We start from the raw sequence: 27,739 nt of genomic DNA on the forward strand, positions 1-27,739 counted from the left end.
ACACTTTCACCCAGCGCTACTCCGCTAGCCGGCCCCTGCTAGCAACGAGAACCAACTAAACTAATGTTACTTATTTTGAGTGAAGCAGACCTGTGCTCGACTTCATTGTGGTGGTCTTCGATGTGCTTCAACCGCACAAACTACTAGTATCGGTAACCCGCTCGAGGTCGCTACTGGAGTGAAGACAGCCAAGAGGACTAACTACGAAACTGCGCTGCTGTCAACTCTTCTGCGTTCTGGTACTGGTCGCCGGTGCCCGGACTGCCATTCATTCATTCATCGTCATGGCTGGTGAAGGGGAGACATTCTTTGCCCACACGGCTCCAAGTCCCGGTATAGTAAATAGTGTTGTAATGTTGAGCCCGTTGTATAATAATATTATTACCGGTTGTGTTGCGTTGCCTCTGTGGATGTGGAGCCAAGTAATTATTAGTAGTACCAATAGTGGCCCCGGCAGTATTTGTCAGCGAAATGGTGGCGAGCACACGCCCGACCTCACAAGACGCTCTCCACTGAGTCGGGCTGCAAAGAACACGTTACATAATCTAATTAATATTTAGGCAATCCGGGGGTGCTCACTGCCGCTCTGCTGAATCTAGACTAGAGAGAGGTGCAGTAGATCCATGCCATGGAGTTGTCGAACCATTCTCAGAACATCAGGCTGATTGTACTGCCTAGGAGTAGGACTAGGTCGCAGGTGTTTTGTGATAATTCAGTACCGTTATGTGGTTGGCCCAACCCATGGGGGTTATGCAAGTGCATCACATTGGAGATGTTTTCTGCCGCTGCCGCAATACAAGTTTGTATGGAGCTGCTAGTGGCATCATCACAGACACAGGCATTGTTTGCCACCCAATACATATACAACACAACCCAGTACATGCACAACACAACCCAGTACATGCACAACACAACCCAGTACAGCACAGCACAACCCAGCACAGTACAGCACAGTACTGCTGAGTGAAATCCAGTCGCGTCACTCAAGTACGCTCCAGGCATTGCGCAGCCCTACACGGTAGACCTGCTGACACAGGGCTGCGAAAATGGTGCAAGGTGCAGACTTCAGTGACGCGACTGGATTTCATTGAGCCGCACCGTAGCACGGCTTTCCACTCCGTACAGTCAATACAAAGTTTATGTGATGACGTGATTCGCGCAATCTATAGTCAATGGATGGGTAATGCATGCTGGCCATGCAAAATGAAACCATTGCATAATGCTTTGTGTTGACTGCGGCATGGAGTGGAAAGAGCACTAGCTTCGTATTGAGATTAGAACGGCAAATCGTTTTGAGGTGCAAGCCAACATGCACTGGTGCGCACTGCAGCGTTGCTTGCCGCTCCATACAAAGCAGCTCAAATGATGACGTAATCGCATGATCCTCCATCGACCAGAGACTCATTAGACTAGACTAGAGGTAGTACCCACGCTCAGTGGAGGCTTTGCTACTCCAAGACGCTATTTCCAAACTGTCTGTGTTCCGGCTGGCAAACTTGTGCTAGAATCCGACAAAAATATCAGTGTGGGACACACAATCGACTTTTCCTCCTCATACGACTCCTACTCCCCACTTCCAAACAAGAATACAGTTCAGTGACTAGTATGTTGAGCCTTCCATACCCTCCCTAGAAGAACCAACTCGGACAGTGAAATCGACATAAGACAGGAGACAAGGGGATGCAGGGCAGCAATGGACACTAGTGGCGTGTGTGGGGCTCATCGACCCACTGGGTCCCGGAATCGGGGCTTATCGACCCACTGGGTCCCGGAATCAAAACCCCACAAACCCATCTTGGGGAGAGGATGAAAATAGTGAGTAATGAGGGGAGAGTGTGTGTGTGGGGGGGGGGGGGGAGGCAGAGCATTGGGATGGTTTTACAACAGGGTAAAATGAAGCCTTGTGAATAGTGCCTTTTACAGGGGAAGAGGTGCAAATGGATGTGATCTTACATGGCCCTGCAATATAGTGCAGCTTGTGCAAATGATTCGAAAGCAAGTGTTTCGGGGACAAAGTATAGTTCCCATCAAGTTTATTTTTTGGTTAGGTATCGGTATGTTGCTGCCATAGCTTGCCGGATACACCTTGGAACAGCAAGACAGTAGAGCTGGAGCAAAGGCTCGTGTTGTTTAGTCAGAAACACCACCGATTTGAGGTGGTCTAAGAAGACCGCTCTTGGATCCGATGTATTTTGCTGCTACTGATGTTGGCACTTGCTCTAAGTTAACTCTTACCAAACAAGCAGAAATTCTCAATGGCCGTTTAAGGAAACCAATGCAGTGTGTGAAAAGGGGAGAATCAGAAGCACAGAGGGTACCAGACTCAAATCGTGCTGGAAGCGGCAAGATATGTTGGCCCGAGTGGCTCGTGCCCACACTTGCAAGCACAGGCCGGGGTAATCAGTAATGTGGAAGTGATTCTGGGCGCGAATGATTGTCTGTGCTGCTAAAATCATGGAATTTAATGATGTACAGAAAGGTGATAGCCGGGCTGATATTCCATGTCACTTCCTGGTTGGTAGACCAAATTTTACTATGGCTGAAATTCTTCATTTGTGTGCATTTGGTCCATCATCAGTCACTGCTGGGTGTTAGCATTGCCAAAAATATCTCTGTTAAAAGTTGCTCAGGATGTAAATGGTCTAGTGTGGTGGACAATGATGGTCCAGTACTGTGACTTCAAGCTTGCTTCTAGACCTTCTTAGCCTTGTCCATGACTTGCTCCTCAACCTTCCTCGCCTTGTCCACGCTCCTTGACCTTCCTCATCTTGTTCACACTCCTTGGCCTTGCCTACCTTGTTCATGCCGTGCTCCACAAGCCTTCCTTACCCCATCCTTGTGTCTGAATGCAGATTTTTGACTTTCTTGCTCTGCAAAACTTTGAAATCTGGAGTTCCTCTTGAACTGAACATGTTCTTCTAAAGTAGGGGTTGGGTACGTCTGCTTCGTAAGGCGAGGAATCATGTGATCATGCGTGTTTGCATGAAAGGAATATGGATGTGTCACGATGAAAACAGTCGTACTCCCAGCTTTCTGTGTACAGGTTCATATGGTGGGGTTTGGGCAGAAATTGCCAATGTGATGTCATTCTGACTTTGGTGACAGTACTGTCACTGATATACTAAAGTTACTATTGCTACCCCCCCCCCCCCCCTCTCTCTCTCTGTGATCCACCATGTACATGACATTGACAATGGTGGTGAAAAAGTCACTGCATCCGCCATACCTCCTCATGTGTGCCCGCCATACCTCCTCATGTGTGCCCAGCCCAGTTGTACACAGCCATTTTGCATGTATGATTCACCAGTGTCATGTCTTTGCTTGTCTGTTTCTACTTTCAATGCTCAGGTCCCGACACTCCAGAGCTGAAAGTGCTTGAAGTCACCCATTACAGCATTGAGTTGAAATGGTCACCGATCCCCTATCAGGCCAAGGCACACCCTGCTGGCAGCCCACCAGGTTGTACTTACTGGGTGGAGATGAAACCGGAGAACTCGCTGAGAGACTTTCGCAACATCTACAAGTATGGCTGGGGATGACCGCATGCCTTGCCAATTTGTGAAGTCCCCGGGCATGCTTGGTTGTGTGACACGGTGACCACTTTCCTTTGCCGCATGTTTTCCCACCGTTCCATGTGCATACGTTGTCTACCCAAAGAGGGCATGTTTTCTGCCTCCGAGAGAGGGGGGGGGGGTATACCATGGTGCGGAATATGTTTTGGTAAGGTGTATAGATACGGCCGTACCCGATGATTGTTAACTGGTGAACTGAAAATGCAATCCTGGAAATGAGCCTGATAACCGCACCTGTTTTCGGTCGATTCCTGTTTTCAGTACCTCTGGTGGTATGTCGTACTAGATTCCACCGAGATATAATTCTACCTTATTCCCTCACCTCGGACTTCTATGTAGGGACTGAAAATTGGTTGCCACCAAACAAGTAAGGCAAAGATGAGTAAAGTTCAGGGCTGTTTGAATTTGTTGGCTGTTTTTGTTGTGGCCTGGCACGAGGGAAACAAGGATACAGTGAATGGAATTTTTCGGTCTTTGGCCACTTTGCTGGTGGGTTCGTCTACTCGCCTCGCACCACTTTAGGAGCTGCATCTTCGCCTTAGATCTTTGCAGGGTGGTGCAGGGTGGTGGTGTTCCTACAGATGCTGAAAACTCAGTCCAACTGAGTCTCAAGCGAACTGTGATTTTTTTTGTTTTTTTTGTCACCCATGAACTGCGCTGTTGCATGCAGGGGTTACGGTACTCATACTGTCATTGACGAAGATCTTGGGGCAGACACACCATATCTGATACGTATACAAGCTCGCGCTTCAGACGGGGAAGCCGGTCCTTGGAGCGAACCCCCACTCAAGGTCTCAACGGCTGGTAAGAACGGTGGATCGTTTGCATTGTAGCTCCGCAGTGCCGCAGACATCTTTCCTTTAGCAACACTACTTCGCTATACTACTGTGCATATGCCACTCCTGTAGGATTCATGGAGGGTTGAGGACACGGTGATTGAGGGTGAGGAGGGTTTGTATCATAATATATTTTGAGGAATTAGAGCCAATTTTTTCATGGGTCCACCCCGAGAAAAATTTCCAAATTGAAGCCAATTGCAATTTTTAGGGCATTGGTGCCATTTCAGTGTAACTAGAATAAAAGACTTTTTTTCTGCAACAAACCAAGAAGATGCTACGATCAGGGACAAGGATTCTTCATCCCTCACGTTTGTGCTGAGTTGCGATCATCGCACGCTAGTGCTTTGTTGCAGTGTGCTCCAAAAAAATTGGCCGTGAAAGTAGGGGGCCTCAGCCGCCCCATACAAGCCTCATCATACAAGCCTCATCAAGCACTTAAACTTCATGTGATTGGTACAATAATCCCTCGCGTATCTGCCCTGCCGTTTTTTGGACAGGGTCCACAACAGGGTCATGACTGAACTTTTTTCAAGTCACTCCATGTAAATTATCAGCGATGCTGGATGACCCGCTTTAAAGCCTGGTGGATGTGTTTTGCTATGTCTGTTTTACTGGCCTTCTTTAACTTATGGTGCAGGCCCGCCACTGACGGGACTTGACCTTCTCAAAGCCGTCGAAAACTGCGACCTCGATGCTATCCGATACATCGTCTCTCATGGGTAAGCTACATGTGGTGCCACTGTGCCTGTAGACAGACCTGCTGCACAGTATACTGTGGTGCAGCGATAACTCAGAGCATCCTGTTTTTCTGCTTGTAAATGAGCACAACAGATGCATGGATACTTGGTATTTGAAGAGCTGTACAGGCAAGTGGGATTATTTGCATTGTTCCGGCTTTGTCATTGCGAGGTCTGAACACTATTTCCAGATGACTTAGTTTTCAAATTTGTTCACTGGTTCATTGTCCTATCACCCAGGTCAACACCTACAGGCTGCCCATAGCCAGCCGCGTGACTGTTAGTCACTGAGTGTTGTTCCAACTTCCAACTTTCTGCCTTTCAATGTACCCTGCGCGGTCCTTCGGCATTGTCGATAACCGTTACATGAAACAAAAAAGTTTAGTCTTGACCCCGTTGTGGACCCTGCCCAAAGAAGGGAAGGACAGATATGTGAGGGACTACTGTACCAATCACATCAACTTCAAGTGCCCGATGAGGCTTGTATGATCCTATGCATTCAACGTCACAGCTGTGCTTTTAAAAGATACCCGCGCAGAGGAACAATTGGATGCCACTACTGGTGTCCTCTTTGGGGTGGTAATATGACGGACGTAATGTCTGTGCACATGCTTCGGTATGGCTGCTGGTGTTCAGGATTTCAACGGAGGGTTTGGACACATTCGGTCACACACCGTTGATGAATGCTGCCAGACTGGGATACGTCGAGTAAGTTTATCAAAGTCGCAAGACTGTGCTGTCCCGCCTCAGTCAATGTACACACCGCAGTGCGATGTACTGGAGATAAGTCCACAATTGGTATCTTATACTATTTTCTGGTATTGTTATTTTTACTTTGACAACTCAACAGTGCCAGGTATTACTAAAACAGAACCGGACTGAAACCAATGGTAAACGAGCATAACTTCCCTCACTGATTCCCTCAACTAGTGAATGTACTAGCATAACTCCCATCTGCGTCTTTCCCTCAAACCATGTGAATAACTTAGAACCTTAAACTTAGTGTGAGCTGCACTCTTTGCGTATCAAATTGGGCACCGGGAGTAGATGTGCAAATGGAAGTTAGGATTACTCGACACATGCTGGTAAAGCTGTCCTCATCCTCCTCTTCCTTCTCTCCCCCCCCCCCCCACGTGAAGCAGCGGCGAAGGTCCTACACGGGAAGTTTAAAACATCACAACCACGCCGCACTGACAAGCAAGGACTGAAGGAAAGTTGCAAGTTCTTTAACCTGACCGGTTTCTGTGACATGAGTCACTTCATCAGAGGAATGAAGATAAATGACAATATGGAACTCAATATAACCAGAGAACTGGACAGACAGGCGTTGAGCACTGTCGAGTAATTAGCGCGGAAAAAAGCAATTTAGCGATTTAGCGCGAAAAAAAGCGTGAACAAAACACGGGGTTGCTTGCAAGGCGAAAAAACAAACACGAGGTTGAGTGCAAGGCATGGAGGTAAAAAATACCTATACCCATCGTGAGTGTGGTTTCCTAAAACATAAGTTAGCGTGAAAAGAATTTTGCAGGGTGCGTTGAAGGCTGAGGAGGCCAGGGTGATAGTCAGTAACAAAAACTATGGGGCAAGAGGCAGAAGCTTGCACAGAGCTAGCTGGAGGTACGAGTTGACAGCTAGCTGGGGTATCACTGGACGCATCGTGGAGAAACCTAGGAGGGTAACCACGCTTGCGAAGCCTGGTCCAGAAAGCATCACGTATAGCGAGCAGGGAGGTGATCTCACTGTTTGTGTGGTTATAGCGCAGCAATTTAGCTTTAATAAAAGCTCTGAAACATGAGCGGGAGTGGTCGGACGTAAATGGGATGTACAAATAAGCGTTCCTGGGCTTTTGGAAAGTACTGAATGTGAATGTGGATTTATCATTAATAGAGATGATCAAATCAAGAAACTCAATACTTTTACTGGGGTCTGACCACGTAAGTCTGATGGTGTCAAGTTTTGCGGGCATGTGCCGTTTGACGGCAGGCAGATTGCTCAGTCTTTTGATGATTAAGAGAAGATCATCAACGTATCGACCGAAGAACTTTATGGTGTTACGGAAGACCGAGAGTGTACGCTCATGGACGAAGAGGAAAATATTTGCAACATTAACCGCCATGGGTGTACCTATGGCCATGCCATTCTCTTGGTAATACACCAAACCATCATGCTCGAAAAAAGTATTTCTTAGCACAAAAGAAGAAAGATCAATGAGCAAGTCTTTCATGGCGTGATTATTTTCGTCGAGGAACACGTACAGGGCATTGGTCGTGTCTTTACACGACATACATGTGTAAAGACTTTCGACGTCTGCAGTCAAAAGGGAGCAGTCACTCAAGTCACTCAAGTCATCGTTCGACGGAGTGATCAAACTCTTTACAACATCGTTAGTAGAAGTAAACACAGTGCTTGCTGATTTCATGAGACTCCTTATATGGTAGTCAACATAGCGAGAGGCTGGCCGGGGTTGTGCGGTAGCCCTGACACGACACAATGGGCCTGCCTTTAACTCCACAGGGCCCAAGGGGCTTGTGGATTTTGGGAATGAGCCGAAACTTGGCTGGCTTGAAAGGGAAATTCGCAAGCAGGGCTTCTGCGTCTCGCCTAGTGACATTATGGCTGGAAATGATCCTGGTTAGCTCCGTTTCGATGACCTTGACTTCTGGATTGAGGGCAGTGTCCCGGCCAAAGGGGCAAACAATGCGGTATGTTGAGGTGTCCGCGAGCTGTCGGGCGGCTTCGGCGGCAAATTCATTGGAATTCAGGATAGCTGTACCCAGATAACTTAGAACCTTAGTCTTAGTGTGAGCTGCACTCTTTGCGTATCAAATTGGGCACCGGGAGTAGATGTGAAAAATGAGTTAGGATTACTCGGCACATGCTGGTAAACTGCTGTCCTCAGTCATCCTCCTCTTCCTTCTCCTTTCCTCCTCCCCCCCCCCCCCCCCGCCCCCTCCTCCACCTCCCCTAATCTAATGATTCTAATCTGCTATAATCGGTGCTGCTCTTGCAGTAGCATGGCGATGGAGCAAGTGAAGAGCTGGAATACGAAACCCGCTTAGCACCGATTTTGAGAAAATCAGATTTACGGCTCAGGGTAATCAATACTAGGGGCATCAGCAAGGCAAAATTTTACATTCACATTTACATTCATAATCTGACTAAAAAATATGGACTTAGAAACCGGCGACCACCTGTCCCCGAAGACCACTGCAACCAGGACCAAGGGATGCCAGTTCCAGTCAAATGGCTCTGGATAAGGAGACCACCTGGTAACAGAGACCGTATTTTGTACTGAGGTCCCTTGAGCGGTCATCTAACAGTGAAACCTGTCTAAGACGACCGCTCAAGAGACCTACAAAACGTGGTCCTCGGGCACGGGTTGTCTTCTCATCCAGTGCCATTTGATTTGGAATAACACCCCTTGACCCTAGTTGAAGTGGTCCCCTGGGACAGGTGGTCGCCTTATTGAGTGCCGGGTCGCTTGAACAGGTTTTACTGTATATTCTCTGGCACTAATCTGCTTTTGAAATGGTTGACAGCGGTGTACCTTGTGAGGACAAAAAGAGACATTCAGCCTATGGTTACATGTATGTTGTGACCCCCCCCCCCCACACACACACACTCATTTTCCAAAAACATTCTTTTTTGGAATCAGACAGCAGGATAGTGTTGAATTAGACGTGGCAATGGACAACCAACGCCGACCAGAAAAGGACGCAAACAGAATGGCTATGAGTTATACTTCGACTTGTAATACTTTTGGAGGGTCCTGGTCTCCGAGGCTGACAGTGTCTTGTAGGATGTACGTGCATATTATAGACTTATACAGTTATACTACTATACTGGGATGTTTGCTGCGGTGGTTTCCTCTGTTGCTTTCCTCACAGTGTAATGGAAATGCTGCTAGAATGTGGTGCCGGTGTCAACACTGTCAACAACATGGGAAGATCTGCGTAAGATAACGTAGCAAACATCATTCAACTCTGAACAAAAAAACTCTTTCCGTCAGCAATGTGAACTTTATGTATTGTTTCAATGCGTACACTTGAACAGGAAGTCACACTTTTAATATAGTCGTTCTATTTCTAATAATGGAACTGCTGTGCGTGCGTGTGCGTGTGTGTGTGTGCATGGCGTTACAACTTTCCAATGATTCCTATGGCAATGGCTCTTGTGTGCGTATGTTCTGTTGGTCACTGACTGGTGTTAGTCTAATGATTGCAGCAGTCCACGACAAGATACACTGTGCCACTCTGCTTTGTTCAAGAGGCGCATCCCTGAGCTTGCGCGATAAGATTGGTGAGTTGCTACTCATACGATTGAAAAAGTCTCTCTGCTTGTGACGAAATAAGGCCTAGCCACTGTGAGACTACGGCATACCGGCCAGATTAAAGTTATATTTTCAAATCTACCGTGCATCCCTGCTTTCAGTCGTTATTGGTTGGAAACGAAAATAATTTATTTCATGTCGCGGCGTGCTTGACTCTCAATGCTGCTGATTCTTTCCTATGCCTGCAGATACATACGCAGTCCACTTTGCTTGCGACTCTGGACAGGACACCGTACTGCGCTATCTGTTAAACAGAGATCCGGATCAGGTAAGTGCTTCAAGCAGGAAACACAGCTGTAACGCATGAGCATGATGTTGTGGTCCCGTTACACTTACCCACAAATGGATAGCCCTCTCTACTTACTCTGCACTCTCATGGATTGATTGTACCAAGAGTACATAACCCCAAGAGTGTGCAACTCCAGTTATGGGGTCTGCGACGGCAGAACTTCACATCACGTGATGAACCCGTACACATTATTTGCACTCTGTGCATGATTGATACAGGGTTGTACGAAACCCAGCTTACAACTCTCTTGTGATCAATTTGTACTGTTTTCCAGTGTAACCTTTTGAACCATGTCACGTGATGTGAAGTTCTGCCGTCGCAGCACAGCATAGAGGTTGTGCAGGCAGTTGCACACTCTTGGGGTTATGTACTCTTGATTGTACGCACATGCATGCGTGCATGCGTGTGTGTGTGTGTGTGTGTGTGTGTGTGTGTATATGTGTGTGTGTGTGTGTGTGTGCGTGCGTGTGTGTGTGCGTGTGTGCGTGCGTGTGTGTGTGTGTGTGTGTGTGTGTGTGTGTGTGTGTGTGTGTGTGTGTGTGTGTGTGTGTGTGTGTGTGTGTGTGCATGTGTGTACGCGTGCAGTGTTTGACACGACCGCAGCTGAGTTTGGGCTTAAAGTTAGCGCTACCAAGACACAGTTCTTGGTTGCAGGCAGGGATGTTTCGCCTGGGCACTGCGCTCTAATCGAGCTAGCTGGCACGGTCATCAAGTGTGTTTCGGAGTTCCGGTATCTTGGATCTTTCATCCATCGCGGTGGCCGGTCGACACAGGACATCACTGCTCGAATCGTGCATGCCTCTCGTGCTTGTGGCGCCTTGCAAGGAACCATCTTCAGCAATTCTGACCTTAATTTGCATATCAAGAGGTGTGTGTTTAATGCATGTGTGTTGTCGCTCCTCCTCTATGGGTCAGAGTGTTGGACACCATTGCAGCACGATCTCCAACGTTTGTCAGTCTTCCATATGCGGTGCATTCGTTCCATCTTGGGTGTGTCCCGCAGAGATTGCTGGCATAATCACACGACCAACGCCCAACTGTTGGAGATGTGGGGTGACACTGATACCATCTGCGTGAAGGTTGCACAGCGTCGCCTAGAGTGGCTGGGCCATGTTGCCTGGATGGACAGTAGCCGGATGCCGAGACAGATCCTGTTTGGCTCACTTCCCACACGTCGCCCAGCACATGACCCTCGCAAGCGCTGGAAGGATTGTGTTGTCTCCTCACCAAGGAATGATATCCTATTGCCTGTGAGTCCCGCGCTGACTGGCCGGCTATGTACGCCGAGCCTGTGGAGAATGTGCCTCAGCCTGGCCCCGTGGTATGTGCGGATTGCAATCGGTCATTCTCGCGCCCTGGAGATCGTGCTCGCCACTAATGTGTGGTTGAGCGGGCCAAGCCGATTGCTGAGCAGTGAGGAGCTTGCCACTGTGGAGATTGTGGGCGTTGATTTCGAAGCAAGGGTGGTCTAGCTGTTCACCGCTGTTCCGCACCTCAGCCTCAGCCTACCGAGCCCCGGCAAGTCTATGTACAGGATGCCTGCTGTGCTGCGCACTGTGCTGTGTGTGCCCGCTGCTTTCGGACTGCACAAGGCCGCGGTCGTCACCGGTGCTCGAGGACTGGCCCGCGCCCGACTGCCCAGCAGCGTAATTCGTTCAGTCATGTATGCGTGTGTTCTCGCCGGTTCCGTTTGCTCCACCATCTCCGGCGTCATCAGGCTGCGTGCTCCATCTTCCTCTCTGATGCCCCTCCGGTCTCACGTGACCCCTGTGGCAGTGGCTCTACAGGACAGGTGCTGTGTACGTGATGTGATAAGGCGCGCATGCGCGCCTGGGCTCGTGGCTGGTTTTGCATGCTTGCTGTGCTGGACTAGGTCCGAGAATGTGAGCTCTCTTTTCCTTGTCTTTCTGTTCCTTGATTATTACAATAACTGTACGAACCTGAGTAATGCTGTGTGTGGGCCCTTAGGGCCAGACATAACAACAGGACAGGACGTGTGCATACGTGTGTGTGTGTGTGTGTGTGTGTGTGTGTGTGTGTGTGTGTGTGTGTGTGTGTGTGTGTGTGTGTGTGTGTGTGTGTGTGTGTGTGTGTGTGTGTGTGTGTGTGTGTGTGTGTGTGTGTGTGTGTCTCTCTCTCTCTCTCTCTCTCTCTTTCTCTCTCTCTCTCTCACACATGGAATGTTCTACGTTATGACTGCAGCTGGAGGTTCTTGACAATTCAAATTGGACACCTCTGATGCGATGTGGTGAGATTTCTGCTTCCTTTCTTCGTTGCCGTGAATAGGTTTTGCGGATACACATGAGTGGAATCCAGATACAATCATATCAATTTCTGATAATTCGAACCTCGAACTGGGGATGTCCGGTTAATAGAAGTCCCACGGAATCCACTTACATAGAAATGTATGAGGTTTGTGCTGATAATTCGAAGTTAGCAAAGCATAATTCGAAGTTAGCAAAGCATAATTCGAAGTTACCAAAGCATAATTCGAAGTTAGCAAAGCATAATTCGAAGTTAGCAAAGCATAATTCGAAGCCGGTTAGCAAAGCATAATTCGAAGTTAGCAAAGCATAATTCGAAGTTAGCAAAGCATAATTCGAAGTTAGCAAAGCATAATTCGAAGTTAGCAAAGCATAATTCGAAGTTACCAAAGCATAATTCGAAGTTACCAAAGCATAATTCGAAGTTAGCAAAGCATAATTCGAAGTTAGCAAAGCATAATTCGAAGTTAGCAAAGCATAATTCGAAGTTAGCAAAGCATAATTCGAAGTTAGCAAAGCATAATTCGAAGTTAGCAAAGCATAATTCGAAGTTAGCAAAGCATAATTCGAAGTTCACTGCATATTGTACAAGTCAGTTTAGTTTTGCATAAGCAGGCAGTTCAGTATCTGCGACATTTGTGTTTAAAAGGTGCGTAGCGCAACTCTGCGTGACAATGCGAGCATTTTGAGACACATAATGACTTTTAAAAATGTGTTGTGGGTACATGTTTGGATCATTTGAATTTGAATTTAGAAATGTCCGGATAATTAGAAGTTTTTCCATGGAATTTTGAGGTTCGAATTGTCAGGATTCCACCTGTACCCTTGCTCAGTGATTGCGTCCTCTTCACAACCTCTTTTCCCCTGAAGCATGGCATAACTAAACCAACTTAGTGTGGACAGTGTGTGATATGTCCGGAGAGCCGTATTTTCACGATCTACACACACACACACACACACACACACACACACACACACACACACACACACACACACACACACACACACACACGGGGATTTTCAGCAGGAGCAATGCTCAGCTTGTACAGCTGAACCTTTTTCTGGTGTACATGTGTGTCTTGCGTGTAGCGGCCATAAATGGAAGCCTGCGGGTTGCGTCAACTCTTATTGAGTTTGGAGCTGATGTCAATGCTGCAGAACCGGACTCGCGCAGAACCGTGCTGATGGTGAGTGTGTGATAGCCGACAATGTAGTGTGTGTGTGTGTGTGTGTGTGCGTGCGTGCGTGTGTGTGTACTTCAAGTACGTGCGTGTGTGATAGTGCACTTGTCAATATGATTGTGTGTACGTGACCCTCAGCCTGGGCCTTACTCTGTCCACGTGTCTGTCTGTATTCATGTTGTCACCTGCCGTGCCTGCTATCGGTTCCTCTCTTCCCCGCACGATGTGAGAGTCAAAGTCCACGTCACGATTTACAAGACAACACGGAGCGACTGGCCAAGTGGTAGCAAACAAAAGTTGTGTGGCAAGGGTTTTGTGTTTCCAGTGGCTCATGATTAGTAGATCGTGTTGAACAGTCCTTCCTCTTCGCTCACGATGTGCTCCACATGCATGCACAGTGTACCTAGACCGGTCTGCAGAAGAGCAGCACTAAGTCTTGCACTGAATCGGTACAAGTATGTGAGAAGTACAATAATGTATTGCTGCAAGAGTACGTAGTGCTGTGGTACTTGCAAGAAATCCTGAAAAGTCCATAGACCCGGGAGCGTGCCTCTGTGCATCACCAGCTGGGCATAAAATCACCAGCACGGCTTGAACACACCAGGGTCATCAGCTCGTGTGCCTGTACGGCACCATGCACAGTTGGACGGGTTTGCACATTTTCTCTGGGATCAGGCCCGGTTCAGGAGGTAGCAGATTGTGTGACACTGGTCGAAAACACTACAGTGTGCGTGTGTGTGCAGGGCTAGTAGCCAGGGAATGTGATCAGTTGCAGGGCTAGTAGCCAGGGAATGTGATCAGTTGCAGGGCTAGTAGCCAGGGAATGTGATCAGTTGCAGGGCTAGTAGCCAGGGAATGTGATCAGTTGCAGGGCTAGTAGCCAGGGAATGTGATCAGTTGCAGGGCTAGTAGCCAGGGAATGTGATCAGTTGCAGGGCTAGTAGCCAGGGAATGTGATCAGTTGCAGGGCTAGTAGCCAGGGAATGTGATCAGTTGCAGGGCTAGTAGCCAGGGAATGTGATCAGTTGCAGGGCTAGTAGCCAGGGAATGTGATCAGTTGCAGGGCTAGTAGCCAGGGAATGTGATCAGTTGCAGGGCTAGTAGCCAGGGAATGTGATCAGTTGCAGGGCTAGTAGCCAGGGAATGTGATCAGTTGCAGGGCTAGTAGCCAGGGACTGTGATCAGTTGCAGGGCTAGTAGCCAGGGAATGTGATCAGTTGCAGGGCTAGTAGCCAGGGAATGTGATCAGTTGCAGCAAGAGTAGATAAACAAGAGTGTGCAACTCGCGGATGGGTTGGCCCACGGCGGAATTTTTTGTTGACGTAATCTTTTCGACGACGCACGCGCTGCGAGCCTTTTGGAGAGGTTTCCCTCGTGCACTTGGCCGGGCTTTACACTACATGTCTGTGCCCAGCACGTGCTCTCACACTGCTCTGCGGCAAAGTCCGCGTTTCTCTGAAAAAAGGTGACGTCAACAAAAAATTCCGCCGTGGGCGGGGGTATCTGCAGATTGTGCAGGAGAGATCCGGAGTTGCACACTCTTGTTTATCTACTCTTGGTTGCAGGGCTAGTAGCCAGGGAATGTGATCAGTTGCAGGGCTAGTAGCCAGGGAATGTGATAGTACCGGCGTATAACTAAGCAGCAGTATACATGTACAGGGGTTGTGCTTGCCGCCATACTGTTTCCGGATTGTTTCTTGTTACTGCACTTTCTGACTTCGTCCCAATGCATGTAGATAGCGACAGGTGCAGGTCATCATGAGCTGGTGTCTCTTCTGGTCAAGTCCGGTGCCCGTTTGGAGGACACGAGTGCTGTGAGTACAGTAAACGGTCTAGTAATCGGGTCTGTCAGTCGTTCTTCCAGATGGATACAATGCCTTCTTGTGTGAAAAACTAAGCGTGATGCCTGGTAACACGATATCTACACCAGGAAGGAGAATAGCTATTCCGTGTGTGGCTGTTGCAATATCCTCGCGTCAAACAATGATGGTGGCATTCTGGCTATAGTAACATTTGGGCTGCTACATGGATATTTTTTCTACCTCTACATGTACGCCGCGGTGTGAAGTTATTTTACCCTTGAAAGGTGTGTCTGTGTGTGTGTGTGTGGTATACAGGGTGGATGCACGGCAGGAGACATTGCTGAATCACTCGGCAGTGTGGTGAGTCACTTGTGTGCTTTAGCATACTGCACTGTAAGCAGGCCTGCCGTGCACAAGTATATTTGCAGAGAACCTAGCCAGTACACATACACTGTACATTGTGTTGTAAATGAACTGGCTGTCGAAAGCATGCAGGGCTGGTGAGTACTGAAGTATGCATGCAGTCCTTGCGTTGTTTCTATCAGCTCTCTACTGTACTTTTAATCCATTGTTCATATTCATTAGATTTGGCCTGTGTTCACCTGACGATGAGGCTTGAAAGTATACTCGTGAACACTTCCAAGATGTTGTTCAAGAGCCTGAAGTGCTTCCTTCTTCATGAAGTATTATCGCATTCTTGTCTCCGAGCAAACTGTTCAGTTAGTACTGAATTGCGTGTTAATTAGCAGGAAACAGAAAAGTTGCAGCCCTTATGATAAGAAATTTACAACGGTTAGGGAAATTTATTGATTGCAGAACCCCCGTCGAAGTCCCTACTGTGGTCCCTCTATAATCCGGCACAATTTGTGCCACGGAAATTCTGCTGGGTTAGGGAGGGTGCTGGATTAACAAATCGGATTTACTGCTACAATGTGCATCAAGAGGACATTTTGGCTGAAAATTGTGCTGGTTTACAAAGTGCTGGATTAAAGAGGGACGACTGTACTTCGAAGTACATGGGGAAAACGATGGCTGAGCAGTGAAAAGGGCTCGGAGTTGTTCTTTCCTATAAGCCCATTGCGCAATGACGTAATTTGTACCATCAACACCCCAGACAGCCACCTGGGCATGGCCGTCTGGGGGTGTTGAACAGTGTATTCCTGATCCCAGTCTAGTCTACTCACATGCATTACTCATACCTTCCATATTTGGCAATGCGCAATGGGCTTATAGGGCTATAGGGCTTGAAAGTGATGACGTCAAAAACGGCCAGGGAGTAGTAAGTTGCCATCAGATTTCTATTTTGGATCCACTAAGGTATGACTTTGCTATTAGAGAGGTTCCGGGGTACGATTTTCCGTGCCAAAATCCGTGTGGGCGCTACGGATTTTTTCCAGGCGTGCTCCATACGATTTTTCGGCACGGAGAATCCGTGTGGACTGGCTTTCATACGAACCATGTTTCGTATGGAGATTTTGCGTCATCGGGTGCAGAAAGATTTTTCGCGTACAAATTTGGTACGAGAAACATAGATTTTCCGCGGGAAGTTTTGATTTCGGTACAAATTTTCAAAATAAAAAGGCATGGCGCGGGAATGTGACGTGTTTCCGATCGTAACCTAGGCAATGACGGCAAACACGTAAGTTTCGTACTCCGGAACATTTCACTGCTCGAAAACGACGTATAAAAAATCCGTACCGCCTCTACGGATTTTGGCACGAAAAATCGTACTCCGGAACCTCCCTATTGCCTCAGGATGCAGTTTACAGGGTTATGGGCCGTTACACGCCCGATTGGTTGAGAGACTAACCTCCTCTTCCCTGACTCACTTGTGAGGTCTGCATTCGCCACTAAGGTTAACAGGCATAGTGGTGGCCTGCGGATGCGGAGGCTAGTTTGTGTGTTTCTGAACATTCAAGCGATGCCGACGCGGATCCCGCGAATATAATAATAATAATTATTATTATTATTGCTATTGCCTCAGTATATGGGTGCATAGCAACCCACTCATGTCGTATGCATGTGTGACTTTTACTTCGCCACCAGTTGTCACCCCGCCCCAATTAGCCAAATCAATCAGTTTCACTGGCTACATCACCTTGCTGTGAGTAAGACAGCTTGAAATGTGTTTGGATCCATACAAAAACTGGATCCAAGTGGATCCAGTTTTCGAATTTTTGAAATTGTTGCTATGCTGTGACGTAGCACTTTCAAGCCCTATTCTGCCGTCCTGTTCTATCCAGATGATGAAGGCCGCGCTGGCGGACAGCAGGCCCAGCGCAAGCGGCCGACAGCAGAGCCGATCAAAGTCACGCAAGTAGCAACGGCATCCTTGACCCGGAGACTGCGCAAACACACACGCGCGCGCATACCAAGACACGAACACAGGTGTAGCATCTTTATGTATGCAAGGAGCTCCATAGCCCAGCAAGGTGGGTGGTGGTGTTGATTGAAAAGTAAAAAGACAGGGGTACTTGTACCAACATACGCACACAACAATTCTCAAGTAAGTTCTTTGACATGACACCAGCTCCAGAGGGGAGCAGGATAGTTTGAGACGATAAATTAAAAAAATCAGAAGACCAGGTAGAAAAGTGGGTCTCGCGCCGAGACTACAGGTGACAGTTAGTGTGAATGTCGCCTATCCAAGCTGAACATACTGCCGGATACCGCCGCTCTTGATCGGAATAGTGGCGCATGTATAGAGATAGATCTGTTGGTTGCATGAAACATTTTAATAGTTGCCAGCTTCTTGCGTCATGTACACATAGCCAATATAATATATAGCAAAGTAAGTCCTGTACACATAGACATTGTTATACTTATGGCCAAGGACATAAGTACACCATCAGTTCTATTTACAAAGCAAATTTAGAATAATCCTTTTTACATCTTTTTTTACAATTTGTACATGTTTTGACATCACAGCGAACAGTTTTGTAACTTCATGTTTGCAATATATACACAGAGCAACGCGATGTCGTCTGATTTTATAGTTTGGTTATTTACAGTTTGACTGCCAACGTGGGTACGTGCGTCGTTACGATGGTGGCAGGAAGCTGGTGTTGGGCTGCTGCTGCGGCGAGGTCGTTACAGGTGGTGTGCGCAGAACACTGCTGGGCTTTCCTGCGGCTGCCATGGCGCTAATGGAGGATGGTGTCATGGCAACCTAGCAAGACATGTGTGTGAGAGAGAGAGGACACCAGTGATATGCCCTGTTTAGGAGCCTGGTTTATACATAATGGCACATCGGAAGTGACTCTCCTCCCCGTAATATTAGACCTGGAAATAGAAAAGTGCTCAGAACTTGTTTCAAAGTGCCGACAAGTTCCTCGTAAAAGACGTCACTTCATACTAAATACACCTCATACGCCCTATCCACATGCAACCCCTGCATAGCTATAATTATAACTGTGCTGTGACACCCATAGTGCTGCCCTGACATGACTCTCGCAATTCTTGACACAACACAAACACCGGCAGCATACCCACCCATTATCATCACGTCTGATGTTAGCACGGAGCAGGGTTGTACATGAAACTTCGAGTTACAAACATAAATAGAGAGGTTAAGTTTCACGTAAAAGTCTTACATCAGTGAACTTTTACGTCAAAAAGTGAAAAAACTCACGTAAAATTTGACGTGTTTTACGTGAGTTGACTGTCCCGCACGTAAGTTCATGACGTGAGTTTTTGGAAGTTTCGCTTGGTTATCCCGACCGAATTTGTGTGAGTTTCCGGAATTTTATCGAGATTTATCAAGTTTGTTGGAAGATTTGATATTTGTGCGAACTAAACCCGAATCCTGCCAGGCAAAATTTCACGTCACGTCGCACGTGTAACTTATCCTCTAAAAATTACACGTAACGTGAGATTTGCACCGCGTTTTGAAAAAGGGCAAAAAACGTGTAACTTAACCTCTCTAATATAGCCTTTCTGTCCACTCTCTCACTGCACATCCATGATATACATGGAGTGCTGCATGATTCGCATCCAGCATTCTGAGCCGCAGGGGCGATTTTTGAGGGGTTTTTCATGCGTTTAAAGTGCGGCTAACACCCCCCGGAAAATACAGCCAATTTCAGAGTATGAATCTGTAACAGTCCAGTCGGACTGACTTTTCCGTATTCGCAGGAATGCCACACCACCACCCTCGAGGATCATGTGACGTTACGTGTATGCTATACAGAAGGTGCAAAGCACAACCTGGGAGTCCAGTCAACTAAACACAGTGTTGCCGCTGGAATAAAATAAATAGTGATGGTACTAGTTTGTGTAATACATGAACAGTTGAACACTCACACTGGACTGTGCCTAGGCTATGGGACACTCACACTGGCATATATGCACTGGGACACTCGCACAGGCCTATATGCACTGGGACACTCACACACGCATATATGCATGCACTGGGACATTCACACAGGCATAATATGCACTGGGACACTCACACTGGCCTATACCTAAGGGTCAATCACACTGGCCTATGCCTGGGAAACTTACACTGGCCTATATACACTGGGACACCCGCACAGGGTAACGTCACTGCATTATTCATGGCGACACATTTTCACTGGTCAGGATGGGATGCTAGCCTACATGTTAAGAGAAGGGGTCTCACCTTGATATTAGGAGTGGGTATGGTGGTAGTGGTAACAGCACCATTTTTTAACAAGGAATTTGTGCTGGCACGGCCAGGAGTGGCAGTGGCAGTGACGTTGCTGATGTCCATAGCATTGCTAGCACTAGCAACGCCAGCACTGGAGGCAAGGGTTTGGCTACGTACACTGGGACCAGTTGCAGTTGCCCTCTGCTGGATCGCCTTCAACTGCTGTTGGTAGTGCTGCCATTTTAACATGGCTGCCTGGTGTTCATGAGGGGACAGACCAGGCTTGTTTAGCTTAGCCCTAAGCAGCAGTAGTTGCTGATGTGGGCTGAGCATTGACATGCGCTGCTGCTGTTGCTGTTGCTGCTGTTGGCTTCGTGTTCTCATCTGCTGGCCTCGTGTCATCTGCTGGAGCTTCTGCAGCTGGTGTTGGTGTTTCAGCCACTCCTGTTGCTGCTTCTGAATCAGCTGCAAATGCTCCTGTTGCTGTTTCTGCTGCTGCAGCTGATCTTGCTGCTGGTGCTGTTTCTGCTGCTGGCTGTGTTTTTGTTGTTGCTGTGCTTGCGCCCACTGTTGGTGTGCGGAGTGCTGCTGCGCATTGTACTTGTCTACCAGTGCTTGCAAGTTTGGATTGGACACTGCTTGATGGGATGCCTGATGGGATGACTGGAGTGGGTGAACCACTGTCAGCTGGGCTGGCGTGCTGGCCGCACTGGAAGCTGTATGGGCACCAGTGATGGCATCGTCTGAGCTAGGGATGGCTGTGGCAGTGGCATTGCCTGTGACAATGGGCTGTGACCGAGACAATGGACGTACTGGTGGCAAGACAGAAGACAAAGATGTCATGGATTTCAGCAATGATGTCATGGATTTCAGCAATGATGTCATGGATTTCAGCAATGATGTCATGGATTTCAGCAATGGACCACACACCATGCTACACAGCAATCCACATCAGTATACACTTTAATAGTGGGTTTTGTTACCATGCCACCAAATACATGGGCCATTCATACACAGTTTACGCCCACATCCACCATACATGTAGCTTTACATTACACTACGGATGCTACGCAAGTGCATCTTCCACAAATCAGTCGATGAAACCGATACAACAATTAAAGGAGATACTGCACAAAGTGGGGCAAGTACAGTTGCCGTACGTGAACCTCTCACCAGTATACACTTCCAGATCCCATCTTGGTGTGTGCGTGTGTGTAGCGAGAGAAGGAAGCGAGAAGGAAGCGAGAGAGAGAGAGAGAGAGAGAGAGAGAGAGAGAGAGAGAGAGAGAGAGAGAGAGAGAGAGCGAGTGAGATAGAGAGAGCAATATGCAATCTTGATTATATTTCACCTACTGTATAAGCAGAAATATTCATCTGGAATTTAATTTCGTCTTTTTCGTCAAAGGAACTTTTGGACTAACTAAATTAAATGCCGGACTAATGTCAATTTGTCCAGCTTTTCTATACACTCTTATGATCCATGGACGAAATTTTCAACCGGACGAACTCGCTTTCTTTGGAGTTGGACGAAATTTTCTGCCTCTACAGTAATTGTTTCCAAACAAGAATTCTCTTTAAAAAAGAGAAGCTGCTGACTCACCAGGTGGAAGCACAGCGGAGCTGGACTGTGTATTCAAGCCAGGTGGTGTGGCTGCGTGCATCGACGATGCCGGAGAGCTGACAGCTGCCAATTCGCCTAAGGAGGCGGATGTCGCTGTTGCTGCTACTGCTGCTGCTGCTGCGCTATTGCGAGGCACCGTGTTTTGCTGCTGCCGCTGCTGTAGCTGCCAGCATTTGAACACACACACACACACACACACACACACACACACACACACACACACACACACACCGCAGACCTCAGACCTGCCCATCGCTGAAGCGATGATAGCGAACAGCTACGTTAGACATAGCAACTTGTGCTGGGATTACACCATTCAACAGCTTGCAAGGCTGATGAATTGACCGCCACTAATGTTAGCCTGGTATCCACCACACAGCTGATTGAAGTGGCTTTTTTCTGGCCAGTGAATGCTTATTTTTCATTTTTTCATTCTTTTTTTGACACACACACACACACCACACCACACACACACAGACACACACACAGACACACACACAGACAGACACACACACAGACAGACACACAGACAGACACACACACACACACACACACACACACACACACACACACACACACACACACACACAAACATGGCCTGTGTCACTCGTATACTAGTACACACAATTCATAAAAGCAGTGGCCTGAGAAAATTCGGCCTCATGCATAAAGTAGCATGGCAAGTGCTAGGGTTGTGCACCATGGTGTGTACTGTGCACTGTGTACTGTGCACTGTGTCGAGTAACCATACCTGCTGCTTTTGTATTCATGAGCTTAAGTTTCACTGGCCAGTACTTTAGTAAGGGGAAGTGTAGCCCAGAGTCACAGGGGCATCGGAACTGGTGCGGCAGGTAAGGCCAAAGCCGCACCAATAATTTCATCTTGTGACTTTCGAAGCAATGAAATATGGGCTATTTGGGCCAGTTTCCCTTAAATGTTTCCCGCGGGGGAGGACCCCCGGACCCCCACCTACTCATGCGGCCGCACCTATGTCGAATACCTTCCGACGCCCCTGATTCTGACCGAAGGGGCAGGTGTTAGAAACTTCTTGTTTCAATGAGGTCGACATTGTGAGGGCACTGGCCATCTCCTTTCCCGTCGTCTTTATCTTCCCGACCAAAGTCAGGTATCCAGTAACAAATAGGCCTCCTGGGGTGCTTAGAATCTTCACACAAACCAGGAATCGAACGCGGAACCTCATGCTGGCCAATGCTCCAAATACTCTGCCAACCACATACCCTTACACATAATAACATGATTGGCAGTGAACCTGGAAGCAGGCTTTCGGGCCACATCCGATGCGATTAAAACTGCTTGAACTACCCTGGATTGCCAGTGACACCGACCCACCTACAACCGCCAACTGTTCAACACCGCACACAAGCAACCCCAGGTGGCTGTGTAGGGTAAAGCAACCCCAGGTGGCTGTGTAGGGTAAAGCAACCCCAGGTGGCTGTGTAGGGTAAAGCAACCCCAGGTGGCTGTGTAGGGTAAAGCAACCCCAGGTGGCTGTGTAGGGTAAAGCAACCCCAGGTGGCTGTGTAGGGTAAAGCAACCCCAGGTGGCTGTGTAGGGTAAAGCAACCCCAGGTGGCTGTGTAGGGTAAAGCAACCCCAGGTGGCTGTGTAGGGTAAAGCAACCCCAGGTGGCTGTGTCGGGTGTCAGTGGTACAAACTACGCCATTGCACAATAAGCTGATTGAGTAGTAGAGCAGAATGAGTGACTAGAACACTTCAGTAGAGATACATCAAAATCCGTCCTACTGCCGTATCCAGTCGCTTGACCGGGGCCGGCGCCCTCAGCGCGTACAGAGCAGCGCTCGTATTAATCCGATGCGGCCAGCGCGCTACAGCATGCGTGTACTGCTTACCCACGGCTGCATGGCCACTAGACATGCGACCGGATTTCCATGTCCACGGCAGTAGTAGTAGTAGTAGATTAGTAGATACGTCACTAGCTGCCCTACTACACCGTGCAATGCACTGTGTTCATGTAGACCCACTGCTGCATACAGTACCCACTGCTGCATACAGTACCCACTGCTGCATACAGTGCCCACTGCTGCATACAGTGCCCACTGCTGCATACAGTGCCCACTGCTGCATACAGTGCCCACTGCTGCATACAGTGCCCACTGCTGCATACAGTGCCCACTGCTGCATACAGTGCCCACTGCTGCATACAGTGCCCACTGCTGCATACAGTGACCACTGCTGCATACAGTGACCACTGCTGCATACCGTGCCCACTGCTGCATACAGTGCTCACTGCTGCATACAGTGCTCACTGCTGCATACAGTGCCCACTGCTGCATACAGTGACCACTGCTGCATACAGTGACCACTGCTGCATACAGTGACCACTGCTGCATACAGTGTCCACTGCTGCATACAGTGCCCACTGCTGCATACAGTGCCCACTGCTGCATACCGTGCCCACTGCTGCATACCGTGCCCACTGCTGCATACCGTGCCCACTGCTGCATACAGTGCCCACTGCTGCATACAGTGCCCACTGCTGCATACAGTGCCCACTGCTGCATACAGTGCCCACTGCTGCATACAGTGCCCACTGCTGCATACAGTGCCCACTGCTGCACACAGTGCCCACTGCTGCATACAGTGCCCACGGCTGCATACAGTGCCCGCTGCTGCATACAGTGCCCACTGCTGCACAACTTACTGAGTGCGGAGGCGTCACCGAAACAACACACTTACGTTCCGCTGCGCCTGGGCACGTCGCTCAGCCGTCACTTGCTCCAGGATCTGCTGCGGTGGTGGTGCCTGCTGCTGGTGTTGCTGCTGGTGGTGTTGCTGCTGCTGCTGCTGCTGTTGATGTTGCTGGTGCTGATGTTGAGCCAGGAGCTGCTGTCTGTACACTTCCAGCTGTGGAGATTGTCGCAGTTGTTGTTCAGCTATGCACAACAAAGGCAGTGAATACACACCGTACTAGTGGCCAGACTAGGAGCATTTGTCTTAAATCCTACACTATAGGAACAACCCAACCTACTTTCAGCAAACACCGTGTGGGTGTGGGTGGGGGGGGGGGGGGGGGCGCTGTTGGAATTTGTTTCCAATCAAGCTCGAAATTGTTACACTTTCATGACACTGTGGAGCTACTTGGATCCGAATGTGTTTTTGAGCGGTTTTGCTTCAGACCAGGGTACCGTACAAGTATCAGCTGGCAGTGATCTGACATGGATCACCGCCGCTGATACAAGACACTTGCACCGGCAGCAAGAGGGGTTCGGTCACCATTTCCCCACCATATACACCGCTCAAAGCTATCAACGAGTGGATGAACAAGTGGGTACTGCAATTCAGCTGTGTTTGATGTCATCGCTTTCAAGCCCTGATGTGTTCTTGTGATCCACGCAGTATCTATCAGTGAGAGAAATTTTACAACTCCCAATGGTTTGTTTGGGCGACGAGAAAGAAAAAAAGGGGCTGTTGTGGTTATTAAAAAAAACACTTTCCCAGCGCTGGGAAATTATTCCTTCACTGAATTCATTAGGAGAAAGTCATGTCAATTGTACAGCAATTATAACTTCACGTTAGCTTGACGAGTCAACGAAAGGATGAGTCGAGGAATCCCTGTTTAGCTTTGAGGCATATTGCAGCTCATCTGGAGAAGAACATACTTGGGGCGAACACAGCCATTCTCACAACATTGCACATCTAAATCTGAAAATCAATTCCTTTACTTAGACTGTAAGTTTAAACTGGTTCATGTTTCCAGCATTGGGAGAATGGTTACGTTCACCCTCGAGTATTTTCTTCTACTGAGGAGTCCCCATCTTTCAAATTCAAAAAAATGGATTCACATGTTGGCCTTGGTGTGATCAAAGCGGATTGATACAAATGTAAAACAGCCCCCTGGTTAGCACCACTAGTCTTCCGCTGTATTAGTTATCAACCGTGACTGAAATCCTATTGCAGTCGGTACAGTAATATAAACCGAAGAAAAGCCCTACTTTATTTCCTTTTGTGTAGTTCTTGTGTAATACGCTCTGCCCAACACAGGCATTTGAGCACTATAGCAGGTTAAGGCCGCGCACTGCCTCTGGGTAACCTGAAAACGTCATACATAACACATGCACAATGCGCATACACACAAGCAGTGCTAGGGCCCAGCAGCGGCTCTGACCTTTGTGTGCTTGCAGCAGAAGCTCCTGCTGAATGTTAGAGTCCGCCGATAGACCAAACCCAACCTGGGTCTGGGAGCTAGGCCGGCGATGCGCAGTAGTCAGGTTATTGGACATAGCAGCAGTCAGATTAGTGGACATGGCAGCAGTCAGATTAGTGGACATGCCAGCAGTGGCAGCAGCGGCTGTAGTGGCAGATGACTTCATGACTTTTCGTGATGGCAGCAGGCGCCTAGTGCTTGTGGCAGAAGATGTGGTGGTGGGGGTTGTGACGCTGGGCATGGTTGTAGAGGCACAGCAGGGAGCTGGCACAGCCTCCATCTTAACGCTAGCAGCACTTGTCACGGCAGAGTACCGGTTTAAAGTGGGGTGGGCAGAGGGAGCTGCGGATGTGCGGCGCGACTTAGAGAGAACAGCAGGGAGGGACATTGATGACGATGACAACGATGACACCGATGATGATGATGATGCTGTTGGTAGTGCTGATGACAGTGACAAAGCTGGCATGGCTGTGGTAGGGTGGAGTAAATCAAACACCGGTGATAAGTCAGTGTCAGCAATGGCAGTGCAGTGACTTGTACGGACTACACACGCACATACACACACACACACACAGCGTGTACACAGCGTTCATGCATTATCAAGAACAGAACAACAGCACACAGATTATGGAAAAAGGATTAGATATACCGGTAGATCAAGCAAGCATCAGTCATCATCTGCTCAAAGCACTAAGCTGCACCGTTCATCCAGTTGCACTCACTGAAATCCGACCAAAATTGCTAAACTAGCGCCCTGGATCAGTTCCGGTGACATCACACCATTGTACAAGTGTACGTTCCAGGTGCACTCGTACCACTTCCAGGGCGTCAAGGGCCGTGCAAGTTGAGGCCGGTACATTCGCACTTTGGATCGGATTTCACCGAGCACAACTGTTCATTGCATGCAGATCATGCAAGTAATCACCAAAAAGCACCACATTGGATTGGATTACATTCAGTCAAGTTATTCAATACAGATTATGTAGAGTCAAATCCGGCCAAGCCAGAGATAAGGTCTAATTTGAAAACTCGCTTTATTCACAACCCTTTTCGTGATGGGCCTATCTCAGTGTGTGTCTGGTGTTGTTGGATAATTACAAGTCTTATTCAGGTTTTAGGGTTCAAATTACAGGAATTTCACTGTAAGACTCGCGTGGAGAGCCAAGGATTACTTTATAAGAAAAAAGGAGGACCAAGTAGAATATGTGATATTGTGGAACGTCAGTACCATTGGTCAGTGTCATGCAACGTTTCGCATGAACTGGTTGTAAAGTAACTGGAGGTGTTAGTGAATTATTATAGCGTAACTTGTAGTTCCTTGGTCCTCCTTTTTTCTTATAAATTTCACTGTACTTCATTAGTTTCATAGCACGTCTTAATACCTACGGCAAAATGAACAACTTTGATTGCCACAACAAAACACACACTAGCTAGGCTTACTAGAACATACAAACAAACACAACACAAACACCCACATCAACAAACACAACACAACTATCCATCCAATGAACACAACACACCCATATCAATAAACCCAACAACACCCATATCAACAAACACACAACACAAGCACCCACACCAACAAACACAACACAACTATCCATCCAACGAACACAACACAAACACCCAAATCAATAAACCCAACAACACCCATATCAACAAACACAACAAAAGCACCCACATCAACAAACACAACACAACTATCCATCCAACGAACACAACACAAACACCCATATCAATAAACCCAACAACACCCATATCAACAAACACAACAAAAGCACCCATATCAACAAACACAACACAACTATCCATCCAACGAACACAACACAAACACCCATATCAATAAACCCAACAACACCCATATCAACAAACAGACACAACACTATCCATCCAACAAACACAACAATAGCAACAACAACGACAACATCCATACCAACATCCATGTCAACAACAGCAGCCCTACTGCACCAGCACTAAGCCCGTTCACGCCGTCTGCACCACCGACGCCACATAAAGAAGCCCCACTGATCTTTCCAAGCCACCGTACCAGAAGCAACACCCCTCAAAAACATCCCAATCGGAAGACATTGTCCACATCACACAGAGCACATGTACAAGTATTGGAAACAAGTGCAGCACTACCAATGGGCTGAGTGGAAGCTGTGACAAGGCTATACCATCAAATTAGAATGAGGTGAGTGGAGATGGATACAGTGTGCTCTAGTCTGCAAGAACTAACACCGTTGAAGGCGTGTTGGTAAATTGTGCCAGTTTCCCAGGACTTCTTTCCTGACTATATTGCTTAAAATG

The 27,739-nt window shown here is 48.0% G+C and overlaps 2 protein-coding genes and 1 long non-coding RNA gene across 3 annotated transcripts in view; 2 read left to right on the forward strand and 1 right to left on the reverse strand.

Moving 5' to 3' along the window:
• On the forward strand, positions 1-17,987 carry LOC135815052 (fibronectin type 3 and ankyrin repeat domains protein 1-like). The gene is made up of 13 exons (XM_065328282.1): positions 1-333; positions 3,349-3,523; positions 4,243-4,376; positions 5,049-5,130; positions 5,785-5,856; positions 9,036-9,101; positions 9,359-9,447; positions 9,667-9,746; positions 11,970-12,015; positions 13,121-13,218; positions 14,949-15,026; positions 15,330-15,374; positions 17,258-17,987. Exons 1-13 carry the CDS (start codon positions 285-287, stop codon positions 17,333-17,335), a joined length of 1,092 nt encoding a protein of 363 aa, XP_065184354.1. The 5' UTR covers positions 1-284; the 3' UTR covers positions 17,336-17,987.
• LOC135813661 (uncharacterized) lies at positions 10,222-11,901 on the forward strand. Its single transcript, XR_010553076.1, has 2 exons — positions 10,222-11,559; positions 11,754-11,901. It is a non-coding gene; the product is annotated as an uncharacterized LOC135813661 (long non-coding RNA).
• Positions 17,404-27,739, reverse strand: part of LOC135813465 (putative uncharacterized protein DDB_G0271606) — a 15,765-nt gene continuing 5,429 nt past the window's right edge. The window contains exons 6-10 of the mRNA XM_065326557.1: positions 25,391-25,972; positions 23,962-24,158; positions 21,224-21,407; positions 19,636-20,435; positions 17,404-18,183 (exon numbers count right to left, since the gene is read on the reverse strand). Of these exons, the coding sequence (XP_065182629.1) occupies positions 18,055-18,183; positions 19,636-20,435; positions 21,224-21,407; positions 23,962-24,158; positions 25,391-25,972 (1,892 nt within the window). The 3' untranslated portion in view covers positions 17,404-18,054. The remainder of the gene's footprint in view (positions 18,184-19,635; positions 20,436-21,223; positions 21,408-23,961; positions 24,159-25,390; positions 25,973-27,739) is intronic.

The sequence above is a fragment of the Sycon ciliatum genome, chromosome 4 (genome assembly GCF_964019385.1).
Source record: "Sycon ciliatum chromosome 4, ocSycCili1.1, whole genome shotgun sequence".
Taxonomy (NCBI): domain Eukaryota; kingdom Metazoa; phylum Porifera; class Calcarea; order Leucosolenida; family Sycettidae; genus Sycon; species Sycon ciliatum.